The 22491-nt window shown below is 39.7% G+C and overlaps 1 protein-coding gene across 1 annotated transcript in view; it reads right to left on the reverse strand.

The window, feature by feature from the left end:
• syngap1b (synaptic Ras GTPase activating protein 1b) overlaps positions 1-22491 on the reverse strand; it is a gene marked incomplete at both ends in the record, with an annotated part of 62379 nt that overhangs the window by 39497 nt on the left and 391 nt on the right. Inside the window, 2 exons of the mRNA XM_079468992.1 lie at positions 11385-11490; positions 18376-18512. Coding sequence (XP_079325118.1) covers positions 11385-11490; positions 18376-18512 — 243 coding nt within the window. The remainder of the gene's footprint in view (positions 1-11384; positions 11491-18375; positions 18513-22491) is intronic.

Raw genomic sequence — 22491 nt, forward strand, 5'->3', positions numbered from 1 at the left:
TCTCAAACTGAGCTAAAATTTGTCTACAATCAAAAAGTCAATATAATTAAAGATCTTAATATGAACTCACATATTTCTCATCACATTTACCCAAATCCAGATTATTTTACGTGTACCATACACTAATTTTACACCTCCATACTCTTTATGTGTTTTAACCAAAGTCTTATTTAGTTCTGTTTTTAGTTCTTCTTAGCGATTTTTTAAGGGAAACGTCTAACATGACATTGACATTTAAAGGGGGGGGTTCAACAGTGTTTCATGCATTCTGACTTCTTTACTATGTTAAATGTGCTGGCTTCTCATGCTTAACATGGTCAACTTGTCAAAAAACGAGTTGTATTTACTAAAACGTTGTATTTCTGTGCTCAATACACTCCCCCAAGGTTCATTCACATTTTGAAAAGTTTTTTTCGCACATAAATTTTGTTACGTAACAACTTTTATTAGTCCCTTATTGGGCAATTCTTCCGGAAAAGCACGACCCTGCATCAACAAGCGAGAGCGAAAGAAAGAGCACGCCAATCAATGTGCTTCGCAGAAGTTCAGCTGCGTTTTTTTGTTCACTGCCTTTGGGTGATGAATGTTATATAAACGGTGGATATAACGCTGGATCTGGAGATCGTTTGAGACTCATAGATGGATCAGTCCCAGCGCTAAAAGATGTCGGACATGAACTGCACGCGGTAAGTGAACCTGAGTCAAATGTCTGTGTTTTGTTGGCAATCTTTGGTACGTGCATTATGTAAACAACTATGGATGCACCGAAGCCAAATAAAAATAAAACACTTTGCGGAAGCCCGAATACCGAACATGGCTTTTCGCATTTCTTCTATTTATTTAGGCCAATGTTTTCCCTATTGCATAAACCGAATGGTCAAAATGCACTTTGTGAGCAGAACAAACAGGCTAAATAAAAAAATTTCCCTTCATGAATAGCGCATATAAGGCCTATAACTGGATGCTGAAAGAATGTACTGTACTCTGTACCCCGACCACAAAACACTTGATTAAAAAGTGTCTTTCGACATTATATGCTAAAATTATGATTACACAAAAACGGTTGGATTATTATAGGCTATGTTGCAAAATTCCATTCCATGCAAAATTACATCCATGCAAGCATTTCCGACTGACAACCATTTCAGTTCACGTCTCTCCTCCAAACTCCGGCCACAAAAGCTGACTGTCAGTGTTCTCAGAAGGTGCACTCGTGGCCGGGATGCACAGCACAGACAAGTTTTCAAGTAAAGGGAACTGTGTGCATGCGACCACTGTATGATGTCAAAGGATGTCGCGAGCGGCGGGACTACTATCAGACCGCCCGGTCCAGTCTGAAGAACACAAGTTACCGACCAGAATTCAGAAATTTACTCCGGCGCGGCAAGTTCCGTGCTGTGTCTTCCTCTGACACTTAAAAATGTTCCACACACTGCCGACGCGTCTCTCTCTCTCTGCGCCGGTTGCTGTTTTATCATATCACCTTTTTTATAGTGAATCAACAGTGATGCAGGGATAATGCGATGATGTATTGTGTGCTCGTGCCGGGTCTCTGTTTTTGGAAATAATCGTACAGCTGTATCTGTCTTTTATACATTTGATCAAACTAAATACTCTTTGAAGATACGAAGTATGCGGTACTACTCTATAGGTACTCAAGATTAATATGAGATTGGCAGAAACTGCGTGTGTTACCTCCCCTTTAAACGAAACACAACAGCCTCCATCAAATCTCCTGAGCTATGACTGAGCAACCTCTGAGCAAAAGATATTTTCTCTGGGTTTGTGCCTAAATAAAACATCAGAATAAAAACATCACCTTTAAGACTTTTTAAAGACTCGATTGTGTAATGCGATAATGTGATGCTTAGTAATGACGGTCATTTATATGTCATTTCATACGATTTGGACGAATTCTCTTTACTGGCAGTGAATTTTAAAGCAGAATTCAACATCACTACAGTTCACGGATAAACGTTCCGCCCACCACCCCCAGTTTTACCACCTACTGGGATCAACACCAAACAGCAGCCAGGCAAGTCTAACACACATCAGACAAACATACACTTTGTGTTGTTCATCTGTACACCAGCGCTGTGTGTAAAGTGAACAATAACACCCAGAGGAACACCGGATTACTCAGATGTTGCTCTTTCTTGGCTAAGCAGACATTATGGGCCCAACAACAGAACATTTCATTTTTTATCAATTTGATGTTTCTTATAAACTTCATCAGGAGAGGTTGATAAGATTACTGTCAATATACAACATTAAAAAAATGAATTGTGTTCCTCTATAAATTTCTCTGTTCGATTAAATATATTTGGAAAAATGTTAGCAACTGACATTTCTGGGGCACCATTGACTATATAGTAGGAAAAAACATTTAGTATTTAGTTTTGTTCTGTTGATCACAAAAGAGTGATTTACTAAATATTCCTTTGACTTCACCACTTTTATGAGGCCCCAGAAATCACAGTTGTTTTGCAGTCTTTGATATGTAGGCGAATCGTGGGCAACGTTTGAGACTATGAGAAACCCTCTTAAACCCGTAAACGTACTGTACAAGAGACATGTGAGAAAACATGTCACTCAGTTCTGTCCAAGAGAAGAAACTAATACTGATTTTCTTTCCTAAGACTTGATGAATTAAGCCTTTCTGGTTCTTTCTACTGTGAAACTCAAATGTACAGACAGAATTTAACCCCCACACACACTGTTCATCATATGGAAACCGCATCAGTATTCATAAATCATTCCACCCTGTCACGGTCGCAACACTAATGTAATCTCTCTCTCTCTCTCTCTGTAAAAGGTGCGCTGCACTGGATTATGTAACAAACTCTTTGTTCCCGCTAATCTGACATCACCGTGTTTGCTGCTCATTTTGAATCCTAGCAAACAAGCTACGTGAAATGCAAAAGTGACGATCATACGACTAAACTCTTCATACACATGGCTTTATTATTACGATTTTGTGCCGCTTCGATTCTCACGCACTCAAGGTCTGGAGTTGAGCTATCTAATGATAAAGAGAAAGAACTGGATGCTTACGGAGACCGAAACGAATTCCTGCACGGGTGTCTGATCAACGAGGAACCAGATCTTGACCTTTCCTAAGCCGCGAGAAGAGGGCATTATTACTCTTGACATTTGCACACTTCTTCGCGTTTATGCCTGCGACCGTGTCCGACGTTTCAAATCAGTTCATGAGAGACAAAGTAATAACAAAATGTGTTTTCAGTTAAGCTTACAAATCGTGAAACGTGCTATAAAAATGAAACTAATTGCAGCAAAATTGAATTAAAGATGACAGGCATTAAAAGGACGTCCTAAAGCTCCCAGTTACATTTTGTCTGCAGGAAGTGTCAGAACTGACAACCGACTTGAGACGAGTAGAAGTGACAGGTGTAAAGACACTGTGTGGTCCAGGGAGGTTATTGATAGTGTGATGTTGATTTAGTGTCAATGTGAAATTCTTTATCATTTTTTATTTCAGAGAACTGTGCAGCGGTGAATTTTGCACAAAAAGACTATATAAAAACTAAATAGGGTCAATTGATTTCACGCTGACCATAACATTTAAGAATAAAGTTGTCAAGCAATAAGCAGGTTTTATGTGACAGGCGAGATAAGGCAGGATAAACAGACCAGCGGAAAACTGGCATCGGTGTGAGCAAAAGGAATGATGCAGAAATGAGGACGCACTTGAAGCGTGCCCAATGCCACCTGGCTAGGCCCTGCGCCAACACTGTGTAAACTGGCAGTGCCACACGTATGCATGTGTGCATTCGTGTACATATTGTCTTGACCCTCCGTTTTTCCATACCTAAAAGACGAAAAACAAAACGAACGCAGAAATACAAATACCACATCCGACTGAATAAACACACGCGTGCATGCACGGCTGCTGTCACCCGCATCCGCAGACATGAATCTGTTTTGTCATGACGCTCGACACTCGCAGTGGAGCGGTGAGAGCGATTCTCGTGCAGCCGTTTGCACAGGGATTCTGAAGAAAGCGGAAATCTGCTGTACCCCGACAGCCCCTCCAAATCCCCCCCGAAAGGATGTGAACCAGCAGGGCCGCAGTGCTGCGAGCACATCATCATTTACAGCAGTAATGACTGTAGTCTACATTGATGGAGGAAAGCAGCTGGAGAGACGTAGACTTTTTTGGAATACAACGTTCTCACTCAAAGTATGTACTTTTTTCTTAGTGTGCGGCGCTGACTTGCTGGCTACTATCTATCTATAGAATTACAAATAAAGGTGCTTCACGATGCCATAGAAGAGTTTTTAGAAGGGTCTAAATAGTTCCATAAAGAAACAATTGAGATGGTTTTACCTTTGACTGAATGTTTCTTTGTGAAACCAAAAAAAGGTTCTTATATGGCAACGCTGTGAAGAACCTTTTAAGCACCTATATTTTTAACAGTGTACAAATGTTTGAACACAACAAACAGAACATGTATAGCCGAATCGAAATGATAAACGAATATCTTTCAAGTTCGTTATTACTAGTAAGGACACAAACTGATAAAACGTATGGCTTCAATGCAATGTAAGTCAAATGGAAAGAAGCATGTAAATGAAAATGTAAAACAAGAAAAAGAAATATAAATGATGTCAAAAGTCAATTTTGTGGGTCAAGTAAATTTACTCCAAAAGAATATAAAAATGAAAAGGATGACTACAATATTTAACCACTCAACGGCATTTGTGTTCTGTGTGATAATGGAGCAGTTGCTCAAATAACACTTAATGAGCCAATCAGTGCCTTTATCAGACCTTATTACTGGAAGGAAGTTTGTTATTCATTTTTACGCTATTCAACTATACTTACAAGATCATACATTTTGTTATTTGAAACAGCACCACTCAGATATTCTGCAATATGTCCTGCAAAAGAAAAGAATCATACATGGTTTGGAACATGAAGGTGAATGAATGATGAATTAATGGGAGAACTTTTGTTTTAAAACAACTGACCAATGTTTCAAATCAAAACTTCCCAAGACCAAATAATCGGAGCTATGCTTTCCACATTGATATACAGTACTGTATGCCAAAATACTCTCATTTGCATCTGTTTTAATTCTCTGTAATTGTTGAAGAAACATGAGGATGACACATGACAGAGTCTCCAAAGCTTTGAGCAATAAATCTGGGAAAGCTTATTCCTAGAAAATACACACATGCCACATACTGATAAAATGTATACTGATAAAATATACACCTGCACTGTCACTTTGGATAAAAGCATCTATCAAACACATATGAAAGGGTTGTCGTTCATCTCTATTGACTTTCAACACAATGGCTTCTGGACTCAAGGAAGGAGAGGAAATATTGCTTTGTTTCAGCCTCGGCGTATTGTTTTCTAATTGAAAGACAGATGCTTGCAAGGGTGGCAATAAAAAGAACAATAACAATAGTGGAAGAGCAGTCAGTGGATGTACGTTATTGCACTAAAAGAATGAAATCCAACCAATTAAAACATACAAAACTACAAAAAGGAATTATATTTTCCTTATAATTTTGAATTATATTCACAATATATTTGATTTGACTTTTGTCCTAAATTGAAGTTTCAGCCAAATGCTGACAGGATTATACCGTGTGTAGAAACTGTCGAACTCATAATGTACGAATCAAAGAGCAAAGTGTCTCTCTGTTTCTGGGTTTAATAAAAGACCATTTTCAAAATCTTGTCACTTGCCTATGTAGGTAGCATTTTAAGGCACAATGGACACCCAAAATATAAATTAACTCATCCTTATGTCATTCCAAAACCTGTATTACTTTCTTTCTTCAGCTGAACACAAAAGAAGATATTTTGAAGAATGTTGTTAACCAAACAACACCGACCCTCATTGCCTTCTATTATATGGAAACAAACCCCCTGAGACATTTCTCAAAATATCTTCTTTTGTGTTCCACAGAAAAAATCTGATATAGGTTTTGATCATATGAAGGTTCATAAATGATGATAGGATTCTTATTATTGGGTAAAGTTCCTTTAAGGTCAGGCATTTCACTTCCCTGTTGCTACTATTTCTTTCATTCATTTTTCTATGAGCGTTACACTGTTTCTGACCAAATTAAACCGTTTGGGCCACTATTTCTATGATGCTCAAAATTGCTAGTTGGAGCGTTCCAAATCGGTCACTTCCATTTCAATTACAGTAGGACGTTACCTGAAAAGGCAGCATCCTCGTAGGTGGTAGACAGTGGGTTGTGTAGGCAGCAAGGCCACTTACTAGGTTTTGGAACAGAGCCACTTACACTAATGCTTTTTAAGAAAAGGTAAAATAAATATTGTGTAAGTGTGGTGGGATTACAAGAAATGTCATAGCCGCTTGTTTAAAAATCTTAAGGGCTTTTAAAGTGTGCATTCTTACCCATTCAATACTTGGACAGACCCTTGACATGCGGTCGAGAGGGTCTACGGGGGTCCTCTCTGTCACAATTCTGTTACGGATTTTTGTCACATTACAACAAAATGACACCTTGGCAACATTAAAGCATCTTGGTCCCACCACCTTGACTTGGATTTGGCAGGCAACGTGTTTCGAATATAAATAATATTAATAAAAGATGACCAAACCATTTTAAAGAAAGTGAACGTCACATTCTCAAGTATGTGACATCACCATAAAGTGTCAGACTTCACAAAAAAATTGTAAATTAATTTTAAAATCACTCATTTACAGTACTATGCTTATAATAAGTACCATTACCCCATCATGGTGTGCGATAACAACGCTCATCTACAAACCTTACAATGATTTAAGATCACCATACACCACTTACCAAAGTATGATCATTTTTAGAAAACATGACCTATCAGGACAGTTATAATTCCTCATGGGGATCCTAACACGCAACATTTTGATCCCCGGACATGCTGGCACCATAACACGCCTGCTGCACATACACATGACAGAACACATGAGGCAATACCATCCGAGCAAAGCAGTAAGAACAACAGAATTGGAAATGAATTGCGTGGCCTTGCGTGACCTCTGCCTCGGAGGGGTGCGCAGATGTCTGGGATTATTTCAGCTCATAGTCTTGTATAATCAATACATTGTGCCTTTGAAGTCTTTCAAAACTGTGTTTATAGTAGAATTTGTGCGTAAAGGAGAAGCAGGCATACGGAAAGACATTTATTTAAAAAACGGACAACCTTCAATGGGTTGAACATGAACAAGGGACAGCGTGCAAAGAGGAGGTCCGGTGTTCCGGTGGTGCCAGGGAAATGAAGGTCAGGACGTGGAAAAGGGCATTAGATCCAGATTCAGCTATGTCTCTCCAGCTTCAGACGGCACACCCTTGGACTGCCCACAGAACGTGCAACGCATATTATAACACGATTTGAAAGGACACGCAGGGAAAGTTGTGTTCACAAATTATACCAGGCTGCTATAATGAGCTTCACCAAGAAGTCGCTTGGGTTTTTCAGGTTCACTATATATCTTTGAAAGCTGTTCAAGAGTTTTGTTTGAGACGGTTAGTAGGGAATTACAAAGTGAAACTGTATATTCGGGTTTGTTTGCAGAGCTTAGTTTGTAAAACAGATGGCACTCATTAGTTTCAAACAAACAGCGAATGTGACCACAAAGTTTGCCCACATTTTACACTAATGTTCTGGTGTAACCTGATTTCAGGTTTACCCAACCCAAAATCCCACATACTGTCAAAAAAGGTGCAGATGGTCGTTTAACACATCACTTCCATCCACCTTTTTGTCTAAGTGGGTTGCTTTCAGCCAATCTACAATGTCCACAAGACGCTCTCACAATGCACTGAAAAAGATACATCATGATTTTTCTGGAGGACAACCTGCCCATGTTCTGAATCAATAATTGATGTACTGTTACACATGTTTGAAGGACAGAAAGAGCAACAGACAAAACTATAATCTCGCCTTTGGCTCCTTGCAAAAGAGACATTTCCATTTGTAGAAAATATTGAAAAATAAAACGCTTTTCTGGAAAGACAAAGAGGGGGATATAATCAACCAGAGAATTTGTACCAATGTAAGTGTAGACAAGAAATTGCAAATGTGTCATTACTTTAACGAAAGCCAGGCCTCCCAAAAACTCACATCAGCACTTGTAAAACTATGACCGTGAGCTCAGCATAAAGAAACGGCGGCAATCGGATAAGAAAATAAGCACAGGGTGAACTTGCTATGATGTTGCTCTTGAAAAACAATCCAACAAAGACTATTTAATATCAAAGCCGCAATCTGTAACTTTTTTCCTTCGAAATAAACTAAGTTATTAGAGTGATAGTTCGACCAAAAATAAAACTTCCTGCATTATTTCTTTCTTCTGCAGAACACAAAATAAGATATTTTGAAGAAAGCGTTAACTGGACCCCATTCGCTTGTATTAATTTTGTGTCCATACAATAGAAGTGAATAGGGGCCAGTGCTGTTCGGTTACCAACTTTCTTAAAAATATCGTCTTTTTCTGCGGATTCTTGGGCGAACTATCACTTTAAGCACGTACATAAAAAGTCGCCTACCATAACCCAATTCAATTGGTAAGATTTTAACAATGCTTTATAAATTGAGCTGTCAGGCACAATTTCACTGGAAATGTCAGTTTGACATCAATTTAACCCATGTAACAAAAAGATGTCTACAAATAGAGGTTAAAGTTACAGAATGCACTTTTAAGTACTAAACACATTTAGTAAAAGACAAAAATACAACTAAGAGAAATAATGTAAAGTTGAAAGAGAATAATGTAATGACATGATGTAAATTATGTTATCATTTTCATTAAAGTGGCACATCACTATCCTTTATGGACACAGTCATAAACCATCATTGCAATAACAAAATCTGTTCAAAGATTTTTCAAAAAGGGATATTTGTGGTCTACAAAAAATAACAGCATACAGGCTTAAAACAACAAGACGGTGAGTCAACAAGGACACCATATTCGTTTCGGAGGAAACTATTCCTTTAAGAGCTTCTTTCTCTAATTTGCTCTGATAAAGACATCTGCATAATACACGAACTACTGCCTCGCCTCAAAATCTTTGCCCAGTCACACGCTGTTAGTTAGCTGAGAGCAATATGCTCTGCCATCCCAAAGAAGGGGAATCTTATTCATTAATGTGACTCATTTTCTTGCCATATCAAAATGATTTAGCCCTAAACTATTCTCTTTGTGACAGACGGTGGATATTGTCAAGTTAGATTTTAGTTTCTTATTATATGTGCTGTGACAGTTAATCAGCTGGAAACATTAACGGTATTAAGTATTAAAAGAATAAAAAAAAGATATTTATTCACCCGTTTTAACCCACAATTCTTCACTTCCTCATAAAAGATAATAAAGCTGCCCATTTTTCTTTAAAAAACACCAGTGAACTGCAAACATATGTCACGTGTTAAATGAGAATGCCAGCAGAAGTCACATAATGCTTTGTGTAAGGAACGGGAGGTTACGTTCATTTTTCTATACGCTTTTACTGTCATTTTCAGTCACTTCTATTTACATTTGCACGGATGCCCGAATGAACTGTGCCATTGTATGTTTATATAACTCAAAACACAGCACAACATTTCAGCAAAACAATTGTGATGCAGTTAAACACATTTTTGCTCAAAGATTTTATGGCACAAATGCTCTACAATGAAAAGCGTGATACAGAAATAATGAAGATGATTTGTTTGCAAATGCAGATTGCAATTAACTGCCGAAATGAAACTAAAGCTTTAAGAGCTTGTTTATTGCTCAATCCTCAATTAATTCCGACGCCCAAGGCAAAACAAAAGATAAACAGACTGCAACAAGAATGTTACATTCACAGAAAAACTCACAAGCTCTGAAGTGTCAAAGCTAGGAGAGGTTCTTCAGGAAATAATAATACTGTAACAAGCTCTCCTCAACGCCCCTCCATCAGCACCTTCTCCCAGATTCACTCGTTCACTTTCCCCGGTATATTGACTCTCACATACTCCATTTCCCATCATTCCTTGCACCCGCACCTGATACCCATCCCATGGACACTATATGTACCCTTGCTTGTATTTAGTTGATTGTCAGATCTAGTTGTATTTTGATAGCGGTCTTGTGCCGACCCTTTGTTCTCCCGTGATTTCCTGGTGTTTGCTCCTCTAGTTACTTTGTGGAATATACCTTTGTCTTGGCTTTTTATTAAACCAAGTCTTGTTGTGGCATCGTCCTTCTGTCCGGTGTGAAGTGTTACAATTACATAAACATACTATAATGACAGTTGAAGGGGAGGAGTTAACGGATGCTCTGCCCACAAGCTTACCTGAAGATTTTAAAAAGAGAATGACCCAGACTGATAAACGCTGCAATATTTTATGAAAAATTAGGAATTGTCATTTTTTATTTCACTAGAAATTATATTCAACTCTAGTTGAATTTCATAGAACTTAAAAAATTAACTAATAAGTGATGGTGAAAGGAATTGAGACACACACACACACATACACATACATATATACTGTATACAGTATGTTGTAACACGAAATAAATATTTATATTAAAGGATATTTTTCAAAGATTCAACGATTGAAATCGAATTTGAAGTTATCATGTTGCCATGAATCCCTTCCCCTTAAGCCGCGGTCAGACTTGACTTTGGGCAGGCGAAGGTCGTTCGGACTGTGGTATTTTGACTTTTTTCACATTTCCGTACCGAGAGGTCACGCTGTGACGCTTTGATCTTCTATGGGTCTCACGTGACGCGAATTTGCAGGCCAGAGTTCACCAAACTTGTAACTTTGTTACGCAGCGAAATGCGAAATATCATTTCCAGTCTGTCGCATTCGCATGCGTATGAATGGAAGTCAATGGAGGGAAAAGTCAAGTGTGACCGCGGCATAAAAGGATCTTCCTATGCAGACATCAGACAGTCAGGGAGCTGATTGTGGCTTGAAACAGAACAAAGTTGTTTCCACCAGATAATGCAAACTGAGTTTGAAACACACTGGGAAAAGCCACTTCAAAACACGTCAATGTGTCACAGAACCCAATGAAGAATCCATGCTTCACTTAAACGCAATCTCCACGACTGCCTCGTCATCAAACGTGAGCTAAAAATGTCATTCCCATGAGATCAATCCCATTCAATAGTCACTCAAAGCACACACACGACATTCATCCATGCCGATTACATCAGAGACAACAGTTGTGGGCAGGCCTTCTCAGAATCGTGTGAATCCTTATTCGTTGTCACGGAAACTGCGAGTCTCTGATGATCAGCAGAGGGCCACGGCGTTCAACACGTCACATGTACTGCTATGCAACGGGCAGGCAGACTGTTAGAGATGCGAACCATCGGACCCGGTGGACGCGGGGCGGCGTGTGTGAAACTCTCTCACTTACCCATCTCAGGATGCTGCCTCCCCTCCACAGGCACGCTGACCGTCCGTCGCAGCAGCTTGTTTCTGTGCGACTCGGAGCGCCGCTCGCGCATCAACAAAGGGTGAACCTGCGGGGAGCAGAGATAGAAGGTCAGTGCATGGTGCAGGGTCAATACACACAGGTGAGTCACACACGTGGAGCATTGCGGTGGTGCGCTCTGGCCATCATCGGTCAACTTTGATATCATTTACTAACTATCATTCACTTGTCAGCCTTACTTTCATTTTACGACTAAACATGTTTTACAGAAAAAAACTCTACGCTTGGGAACCACATGAGGGTAAAAAATAATTACGCAATTTGCATATTTGGGTGAACTATTCCTTTAAAATGTCACGTCCCGTTGCGGAGAAACCCCTTGAAATAATAAAGCAAGAGCTTGCATTTGGGGAAGAAAATAATTGCAAACTGCTGAGCGTAATGTATTCATTTAAACCTCCGCATGGGTCTGTGTCTCACGAGAGATTCTTCTCTCATCCACAGCGCCCCCTCTGGCGCTCACAGCTCGGCACAAGGGCCGTTTAGCGGCGTGGGCGTCTCTCCTGTTTTCCCAGCACTATCAATGGGGAGATAAGATCGGGGCTTTGAGAGCACGGCTGTGAAGGGCGATTATCTTCAGACTGCGGTGATAAATGAGCAGGCCGAGAGAGGATCAGAACAGGAGCCCTGCGGGGAACAGCTAAACCGCTTCCCGTCACCTGAATTTAGGGGTGGCTGTGCCACTACGGCGGCCACGTGACCCCGGCTGCATCACAGGACGCTCTCTCCTTTTTTAGTGCACGGTTCAGCATTTTAAACGCAGATGAGAATGCAGATTTATTAAAGGAGGACGTCTAAAGGGAATGACATCGGCACGCACAGCTGACTGCGAGATAATGATGTGAGCCCTGCCTGATGGTGCATTGGCGCTGTTTGTCTTGATAGATTTAAAGATGAAGGATGTCTACATTAAGATACACCCATGGGGGCGTATTCTGTTAGGGCAGAGCGAAGCAAAATATTATCTTTAAATGCTTAGATGCACGACTCCTGAAATGGATCTATCGCGGGCCACAATGAAATTACAGGAAGGATCTCTTCATAAAAAATACATAACATGCAATAAATCCTTTCGGAAAGTGTGCAAGATCTGTGCTCGTTCATCAACTTGGCCTTTTATGGGAACGATTATCCACCACGTGGCCTTGACAGGCAGAGCAGACTTATTTTTAACCATAGAGTCAGTGCAGTGCAATGTTAACAAGTTGTATGTTCGCATATCGTGTGATGCAGCGGCTTGGAAATGAGTTCTGACATGAGTTCAATAAAAGGATTAGGCTTACAGTAAAATCAAAGAATTTTCTGTTACTGTAAGATTGTATCACGCATTGGTGCTTGCCAACAAGGAGAGGTGGTTGTGTAACTCAAATTTGCTGTCACATTCAAGCCCCGTGTGTCAAGGGTTTCCACTAAAACATCACACAAAAATAGAAACGAGATATCAAATACAGAAGAAGTAAAGCCATTGCAGAGATCATTTGGATCTGTATTATTTTTGTCTGAAATTATGAATCCATATAGTTTGGGGGCTGGATGTTCGTATGGGAAATTACCAGATGGGAAACGTTGAAAACATAATTTTTGCAATTTCATTTTATGCCACTACGGTACTGGGGCAGCCGCAGAAATCACACACTTTATCTTTAAAGCAACAAACTTTAACTTTTTTTTTTAATATAAGAAAGCAACGATCAGTTTTCGAGCACAGGCATAAAACACACAAAATCAAAACGATAAATGTATCACAATGATTTATAAGTATAATTTAGGAGGACATTTTAGCCTGATGTCATTTGACTTTAATCCTATTACAATTTTCATGTATAGATAAGTACCGTACGTAAAGTAACCTGCAAAAGTTAAAGACAGAAAAGCAAATTCCCCATTCACTTTCATTTGAACTTCACTACTTCACCCACCAGAGAGAATTAGTCATTTCATTTGTGATTTTTCTTTACATCAATTTACACAAACAGCCTGTTGTAGCCTATCACATCTGCTCATTTCAATGTAATCTGCTCTAAACGCATTCAAGCAGGTGAAAAACATAGACTGTTGCTATTGCGACAGCTTCATGAAACTGAAGCCATTAGTCCTACATGAGAGCTCCAGTGTGGATGAGGAAGTACGGGGCACAGGTGACTGACAGTCGGCAGAATGAGTTCAGCTGGGTTCTGCACCTGAGCGACTGTGTTGCATGGGCAGCAATTACTTGGTTCAATGTTATCTGGCACAGATCACAGAAGAGTAAACGTGAAAAGACTGAGACTGAGACCAGGTGAAGATGGACCTGGCCGGAGGAGAAAAGACTCCCATTCCCTGATCCAGATGAGCCATTGATGCATAAAGGACTGTGAAACAAAAAGCTGTAAAAATGTATGTGAACTGAGGTGTTGCGCTACTGATCAATATTTATCAAAATGTATAGCTTGAATGTCTGTTAAAAGAATAAATAATACATCTTACTAAATTTATTTAGGCCTATATAAAATATACATTTGTATATTTTCAGTAAAATACATTTTGTGAAACTAAATCTAATTAAATATGGGCCTATTTGAAATACATAAAAATAAAATAAAGGCCTAAATAATATTTGAATAATGACACGAAAATTTGAAATGCTCTTAGAAATAAAGTGACGTAGGTAAAAATAAATAGGATATATATTTCAAATGTATATATTCATATTATATTAGATTAATATTAGGATGAAAATATTTCTAGTAAAAAGATTATAGTAAAACTAAATCAAATAAAATATTGGACTTAATAATATTTGAAAAACTTAAAATGTTGGCTTAACAAAAACGATAACTGTACCAAAAATGTATTAAATATAAATAAGAAAATATAAAATTGTAATAATTAATTATTCAAAAGTTAAGAATTCTACAAAAATATAACTACAGTAAAAGTTAAATAAACTCTATATACTATAAACTCTGTGTGACTTCATTAATGACATCAAACCAAAATGTATTTTGGAATTGCAGTCAAACTTATTGTATACATTATGAAATAAAAGCTACTCTCCAGTAAGCGTATCAATGTGTGTTTTTTCCTACTGCGTTCATTCCTAGAATATATGGGTCGTGGATAAATAAGTCTGGGAACTCTAAACGGTCTTCTCTTGAAAACGATACACCCGCTAAACCAATACATAGACACACCCTGCATGTACGCCCCCAAATCTGGTTTAGGGAAGGGGTGGGCTTGAACTTGGCAAAACCATCCCAGTGGCACTGTAGGGGGCTACTCCATATGTCAGTGCAGTCTCAACCGGTCCAGCTGTATGATAGGGCAGGTTATGGAGGAAAGGAGGAGAGCAGCAGGTGTGAACCAAGTTCTGTCCTAATAGGAAGCTAATAGATCACAGCCCTGTCTGACAGCCCCCTGCTGACAGACCGACCGACCCCCGTTCTCCTGGCATTCTGCTCTATCCTGGATCCGCCTGGCGAAGCCTTGCCGCCCCGGCATCACAGGAGAATACCGCTGCTAAAGAGAAGAGTGATGAGATGTGTCTGCTTGTATCAACATCACATCACTGTCACGTTACGGCTGCTCTCGTAATAAATGACACAAGGTGATGTGCACGCGGGAGCCTCTGCGCTGAGGATTATATCCTGATCGTACGAATGCTGAAGCGGAGATATATTATCTCCTGTTTTACTTGTGCGATCACTGAATTACAAATGGAAAATACAGTTGAAATCAGTCAAATCTGGCAGTGAAAAGATACAGATGGATGAACTTTCTCGAAGATGGCATTCTGAACAACAATAAAACGAATGACAGGTGCCTGTAAACCTCAACATGACACTTAAAGTGACAGTTCAACTCAAAATAAAGATTCCGTCATCAGTTATTCAACCTCATGTCATTCACATATGTAGTTTCTTCCGTGGAATACAACACAAGATATTTGGAGAAATGTCACAGTGGTTTTGTGTCCATACAATGGAAGTCAATGGGGGCCTGTTATTTGGTGACCAACATTCTTTAAAATATCTTCTTGCGGTTCTGCAGGAGAAAGTAAGTCATATGGTGTGGAATGACATTAGGGTAAGTATATAATAAAAGGCCAAAATCCTGCCTAGTATATAAACTTTGTGCTGTCATCAGAAGTCTGACTTTATATTGGTAAACAACAGAACGAAACACATTCCTTGACCTTTGTTTGTGCCTTCAGGTCAGACTTCAACAGTTACATAAATGAATTTTTAATAAAACCCGGCGTGGAATGAGAATATTCCCCTAGTTCATACAGACCAACAATAGCATGTAGAAATGGTGATGTTATGAGAAAAATCACATATGATCTCTTTAATATCCCAATGATTTCTCCCAGACATCGATCAGATTAAATGGAGAGAAAATTGCAAAATGCTCAGGTTTCCTGTGTCTCAGATATTTGGAAAAGAGGCTCACAACATCTCACAAACGTCTCCATTAGAGCTTTAGAAGAGATCACAAACTGAGCATAAACTTATCAAGTCTACAACCAAAGGTCAATATTATAGAATATCTCAATATTAACCCAAGCATTTCTAATAAAATGTATACCCAAATCCAGATCCTTTTACCTCTACAATCTACATTCATTTTATACCTCCATATTCATGCATTTTAGTGATGCTTCATGTGCATCCATTTACTTTGAGGGAAAAACATCTTGGGCATAATACTAAAATGAAACAGAACTGAGAACTCCATCCAATCTCCTAAACTACGAGAAAGCTCTGGGGCGTGACAAATAAAAAACATATCTTAAATACATCCCTACCCAACTTCCTGTTAATACATCAACACAGCAACGAAAGCTGCATGCGTCAAGCATTTCATAATGTTGGTCATAATCTATCCTATAAAGCCATTACATAATGTATTTCTTTCTCGTCAGTGTAAGAAAACGCTAATGGCAAACATTTGTTATGCACTGTCACACTGTCAGCTGCAAGCGCAGCCTTCTCTGATGGCTGTCTTCAGACCGAACCATTTATTTATTGTGACATCTATTAAAAAAACACGTACTGAAGGCTATGAGACTAGAATAGCGTGATTCCTGGGTCAGATTCAGAAGTGGCTGTTGCACACTCACGGCTAGAGAAACCTTGCTCTGGGCGTATTTATGTAACAGGGATCACGGTGGCACAGATGCACACGAGGACCATTCATCCAAGCGCTGGTGCACAGAGCGTGTGCGAAGTCAGACGCGGGCCGATGTCATCGCACATCAATTAGTATCTAAGGGCATGTGAGATGATCAAATCACGACTCTCTCCCTCCCTCTAAAGGCTGTTTCAGAACATTGCAACAACAGTATATGTATCATTCATGTAAAAGCAATAAAACTTTACATTTCAATTTAGTTTTCTTTGCATCTTGGAAAAACTCACACTAGCTGTACTTTTGGACACTTTAGCCACAATTAAAATAAGAATGATGCTGTAATGAATAGCAAAATATTAAACAAAGTGTCATTTTATTTTAGTGTTGAGGACAGTACTTAGAAAGTTACTTGCTGTACAAGTTTATTGTCATTTAAAGACGTTAAAATGCAATAAGGTTGATTTTCTAGAAAGATTGACAGCAGCCACTGTAACAAAAACGCTATACTTTTTTTAAACACGTGTATTACAATACAATATCTATATCTCTTAACTAAACATTGAGAAATATAAAGATTTCAAACTCGTACTATGTACACGTGTCATAGTCATGAGAGTAAATGAATCATTTATAAAGTCTTATCTGCATTGCAAGTAGAAAGTATCAAACGTACGTAAAAAATAAATTACGTTACTGAAATTTACTTAAATGTTACTATCCAACAACATTGCACAAGTATAATTTTTCAAACCACGATGTCACAAAATAAGTTGGTTTGATTTGCATTAAATAAATAAATACAATTATATTTGGACACCTTCTGGTTGTTTTGAAAGTCCAAAATTACCAGTCGATTAAAATGAATTGCAGAAAGATAAAAACAATGATGAATAATCGATTGTTATCTGAAGCATTTGCAGTATTAATATTAAAAGCTTAAGAAAAGCCCGGACAAAAACACGTTTATTGTGTCTATCTGTAAAATCGTTCATTTATAATGGGTTATGTTCTCCATTCTGCTGTTCGCCGAGGGCAGCATGCATTTATTACCAGACAATTTACTGCATTGAGTCTAACACATCTCCCAAAATCTTCAGAGAAAAGGCCGCCTTTTGTAGATCCACACGGTGCGAGTACTGTATATGTGTGGAGGAGGTGGCTGTCGTTCACTACAGGACCTGAATGAAGACCGTGACACACATCAACCGGGCGGCAACTGTCCCCCGCAGGAGATGAGTGACAGGCATGAATATTTCATAGTGGCCGTCTACAGAAGTGACAGACGACTGATTCAGATCTATTGAATGTGCGGCCTTATCGGAACACATGACCGAACGGCTGCAATTAGACTTTGTGTTTGATTAATGACCTTCTCAATGATGTCTGGATCACTATCTGCTTTCCTGCTCGGTTCATGTGTCCGAAACTATTGGAACCACATTGACAGACTTCCAACAATTAAGAACACACGGATCTTGTTATGCCTGATAAACGACATAAAGTGGCAACTTCACACGACACAACTACAGAGCCGATTTATAGATTTAACCATAATTTAACCCAATGATGCGGTGGGGATGTCTAAGAAACCAACATCTCTAGTTTAAAACTAAATTTCGCATTTGTAGTGTCGAATTTTTGTGAAATCTGGCAACACATATTATGTTGCACAGTATAGTGGGCCATTAAACGCCCTAGGCCTTGTTGATACTTAAGCTTCACATTTAAAGCGTGTGAGCGCTTTACGTTTGAGTGGATTTTGGTTATATTGGTTTATCTTTGTTTGATGGGTTGCCAGTACCTCCTCCTGGTCCAACATGTAGAGCTGATGTCCAGACATCACACACAGACGAGGGTTCCAGTCGGGTTGCTCGTAGGAGGGAGCAGCAGCGAAGGAGGGCTGGTGTCGGTAGGACGGGGGGCCAGCACACCTCGCATCTGGGAGAGGAGAGAATTTAAGGAGATGAGAGGGTTTGAAAGGATGAAAACAGAACGGAGAGTTTGAGGAAATGGGAGGAGAGAGTTTGAGGTGAGAGTAGTGAGGTCAGAACAGAGGAACGAGTTGGAGGAGATGCAAACACAGGAAAGATTTGGAGTGAATGCGAATAGAGCAGAACGTTTAAGGAGATGCAAGGACAAGAATTGAGGAGAGGAACACGTTTGAGGAAATGAGATGACAGTTTGAGGAGATAAGAAGAGAAAGTTCGAGAAGGTGGGTTTGCGGAGATGAGATGATAAAGTTGGAGGAGAGGAGAAGAGTTTGAGGTGGTGTGGAGAGATGAGAAGAGTTTAAGGAAATGAGAGGAACAAATTGGAGGAGATGAGAGGAAATGAAAGGAGCGGATTTAAGGAGATTAATGAAGAGAGTTAGCGGATATGAGACGTGTTTGAGGTGATGAGTTGAGATGAGAAGAGTTTAAGGAAATGAAAGGAGAGTTTGTTGACATGAAAGGAGAGATTTTAAGAAAATGAGGCAAGAGAGTGTGTGGAGGTGAGAAAAGAGTTCGTAGAGATGACAGGAGAAGGTTTGAGAAGATGAAAGGAGAAAGTTTGAGGAGAGTTCATGGAGACGAGAGGAGAGAGTTTGAGAAGAGGGAAGAAGAGGAGAGTTTGTTTTAATAACAAAAATACACGACTTGCTTCAATTCAAAGACAACGGAAAACTACAATTCTACATTATTTTTAGATTAGATTAGATTAGATTCAACTTTATTGCCATTACACATATACAAGTACAGTGTAACGAAATGTAGTTTAGGTCTAACCAGAAGTGCAATTAACAAGTGCAGGATATACAGTTAGAATAAATACAGAATACAATATTGAGAAAATATTATACAGTTATGAAAATATTTTGCAGTAGGTATGTTCTATGAAAATATGACAGTAGGTATGTACTATGAACAATATATACAGATGACTATATACTATGAACATTAACACTATGAACATTAATGTACAGGTGGATATGAGCAGATAATAATTTAGACTAAACAATAGTGCAAGTGATTTAAGTGTGCATAGATTATTGACATTAGCTGTTAAAGTTGCAATGCAATAGGTGAGTTAATGCAGTTGTTGAAGTAACAGTGTAGTGGATGAGTTAATGCGGTTATTAAAGTTACGGTGCAGTATAAGAGTTCATAATAGGTTGCAGTCCAGAAGATGAGTTAATGCAGTTATTGAGGATACAGTGCAATAGATGAGTAGATGCAGTTAATAGAGTTACAGTGCAGTGGATGAGTAGATGCAGTTAATCGAGTTACAGTGCAGTGGATGAGTAGATGCAGTTAATAGAGTTACAGTGCAGTGGATGAGTAGATGCAGTTAATAGAGTTACAGTGCAGTGGATGAGTAGATGCAGTTAATCGAGTTACAGTGCAGTGGATGAGTAGATGCAGTTAATAGAGTTACAGTGCAGTGGATGAGTAGATGCAGTTAATAGAGTTACAGTGCATTGGATGAGTAGATGCAGTTAATAGAGTTACAGTGCAGTGGATGAGTAGATGCAGTTAATAGAGTTACAGTGCAGTGGATGAGTAGATGCAGTTAATGGAGTTACAGTGCAGTAGATAAGTTAGTGCAGTTAAGTGGTCCATTAGTGCAAATGAGCATATTTCAGATGTGCAAGTGAGCAGTATAGAGTGCAAATGATGCTGTGCGTGTGTAAACAGTCCAGTAGAGCAGATAACATGAAGTACTGGTGTGTGCAGTTCAGTCATGCATGCAGCCCTGTAGTGCAATGTAAACAATGTTGTAGCAGAATTGGAGTTAAAGGTAAGAGAGGTAGTGGAATCAGTGGGGGGCAGACTTCAATAATGAAACAGCTCTGGTAAAAAAAGCTGTTTCTTAGTCTGCTGGTTCTTGTCCGAAGGCACCGGAAGCGCCTACCGGAAGGCAGGAGAGTAAACAGTCTATGAGCGGGGTGAGAGGAGTCCTTGAGAATGCTGCGAGCTCGACGCAGACAGCTTTCTTTTGGATGTCCTCAATGGAAGAAAGTGTAGTCCCTGTGATGCGCTGGGCTGTTTTCACCACACGCTGCAATGCCTTGCGCTCAGCAACAGAACAGATCCCGTACCAGACTGTGACACAGTCGGTCAGGATGCTCTCTATCGTGCAGCGATAGAAGTTCACCAGGAGAGTTGAATACAGTTGGTTCTTCTTCAGTGTCCTCAGAAAGAAGAGACGCTGGTGAGCCTTCTTGACCAGGCATGAGGTGTTGGTGGTCCAGGACAGGTCCTCCGAAATATGAGTCGCCAGGAACTTAAAACTGAAAACACGTTCGACAGCCATCCCATTAATGTGGATGGGGTCGTGTGTGCCTCCTTTCGCCTTCCTGAAGTTCACGATGATCTCCTTTGTCTTGGAGGTGTTAAAGAGCAGGTTGTTGTCTGAGCACCATGTGGCCAGGTGCCGAACCTCCTCCCTGTATGCAGTCTCATCATTGTTGCTGATGAAACCAATCACTGTTGTATCGTCTGCAAACTTGATGAAGGATTAGATCTGTTCACAGGTCTGCAGTCGAGTGTGAAAAGGGAGTAGAGAAAGGGGCTCAGTACGCAGCCCTGTGGTACACCAGTGTTGAGGGTGGTGGTGGTGGAGCAGATGTGGCCTAACCTAACAAGCTGAGGCCTGTTCGTCAGGAAGTCCATAATCCAATTGCAGGTAGAGTTGTTAATGGCTAGGTTTCCAAGTTTGACGATTTGATGAACATATAGGGTGCATGCCATGCAGAACCACTACCATGATGCTTCTATGTTCATGATGGTTGCCCGGGCATGTTTTACAGTTGCTAAAATGTTTTTGGTTGTTGCAGGGCATTGCTAGGGGACTGATGACACAGAACGAAGGCACAGCAGGCTCCAACATCAGCTGTGCAGAAAACACTACAGAAATCAGACGGTGATCACAATTTCTGTCCATCCAACTGATGGAAAACACATTTCTCCATACGGTCTAAAAATAAAGGTGCTTTTTAAGAGTGCCATAGAATCTGCCATCGGAGAATTTCACAAATGTATAGTATAATGCAATGTAAGTTGCTTTGGATAAAAGCGTCTGCTAAATGCATAAAAACAGGAAATATACTGTAAGTGGAAGTGTTCATGTGTCCAAATACTGCTTTTGTCCACATATATAAAACAATACAATTGACCTACAAGAAAATGGCTCAAAATAAGACCTTAAAGATTCCAGGTTGTCTTTCAACTCGACTCCAAACATATAACTCATGCGCAGACTTTGATATTGATGGCACCTTATAGCCCTGAGGATTCGTCAGGGTTTAAATCAAGCTGTAAAGCTGTCATGTGTTCGGCACTTGTCCTGTCAGGCAAGGCGAGAGCAATAAAAGGGAATACTGTGCCCTATGACACTTTACTTCATCCCACTTCTTTATAAAAGTTATGACATGGCCGTCTCGCACCCTTCCTTTCTTCTACTTCTGAAGCCAAAGATCAGATCTGATATTCTGCCCCGCTGTCCCTGATCCCGTTCCTCGAGTCTCCACCTCTGACCCACCAGCCAATCAGAAACAGTCCTGACAGATGGTGGCAGCATCCGAGGGATGCTGGACCGGGTAGGGACGCTTCTGTCCAGGCTCGCACATATTTCTCAGATTTCCTCCAGAGTCGAGGACAACACAGTCGCATAACAGATCGCTGGATTTAAGCAGCCTTATGTTTGGTGGAATTTAATCGTAGACTAATGGACTTTTCCAGTTTTTTTGGATTTCAGTTTGTTGGAGATGTTCCTGCTTCACCGATGAAGCTAGTCACACGAGTTGGTTTGCAGTAAATGAAAAGTCTATTTGCTTTCAAATTAACGTTAGCAGATGTCATACAATGATCTGGATAAGCGAATTATTTTACATAGGCCTATAAACCAAAGCAAACTATTGAACTGTAAATACAGGAAC

Source organism: Barbatula barbatula, assembly GCF_947034865.1.
Source record: "Barbatula barbatula genome assembly, chromosome: 12".
Classification (NCBI taxonomy): Eukaryota; Metazoa; Chordata; class Actinopteri; order Cypriniformes; family Nemacheilidae; genus Barbatula; species Barbatula barbatula.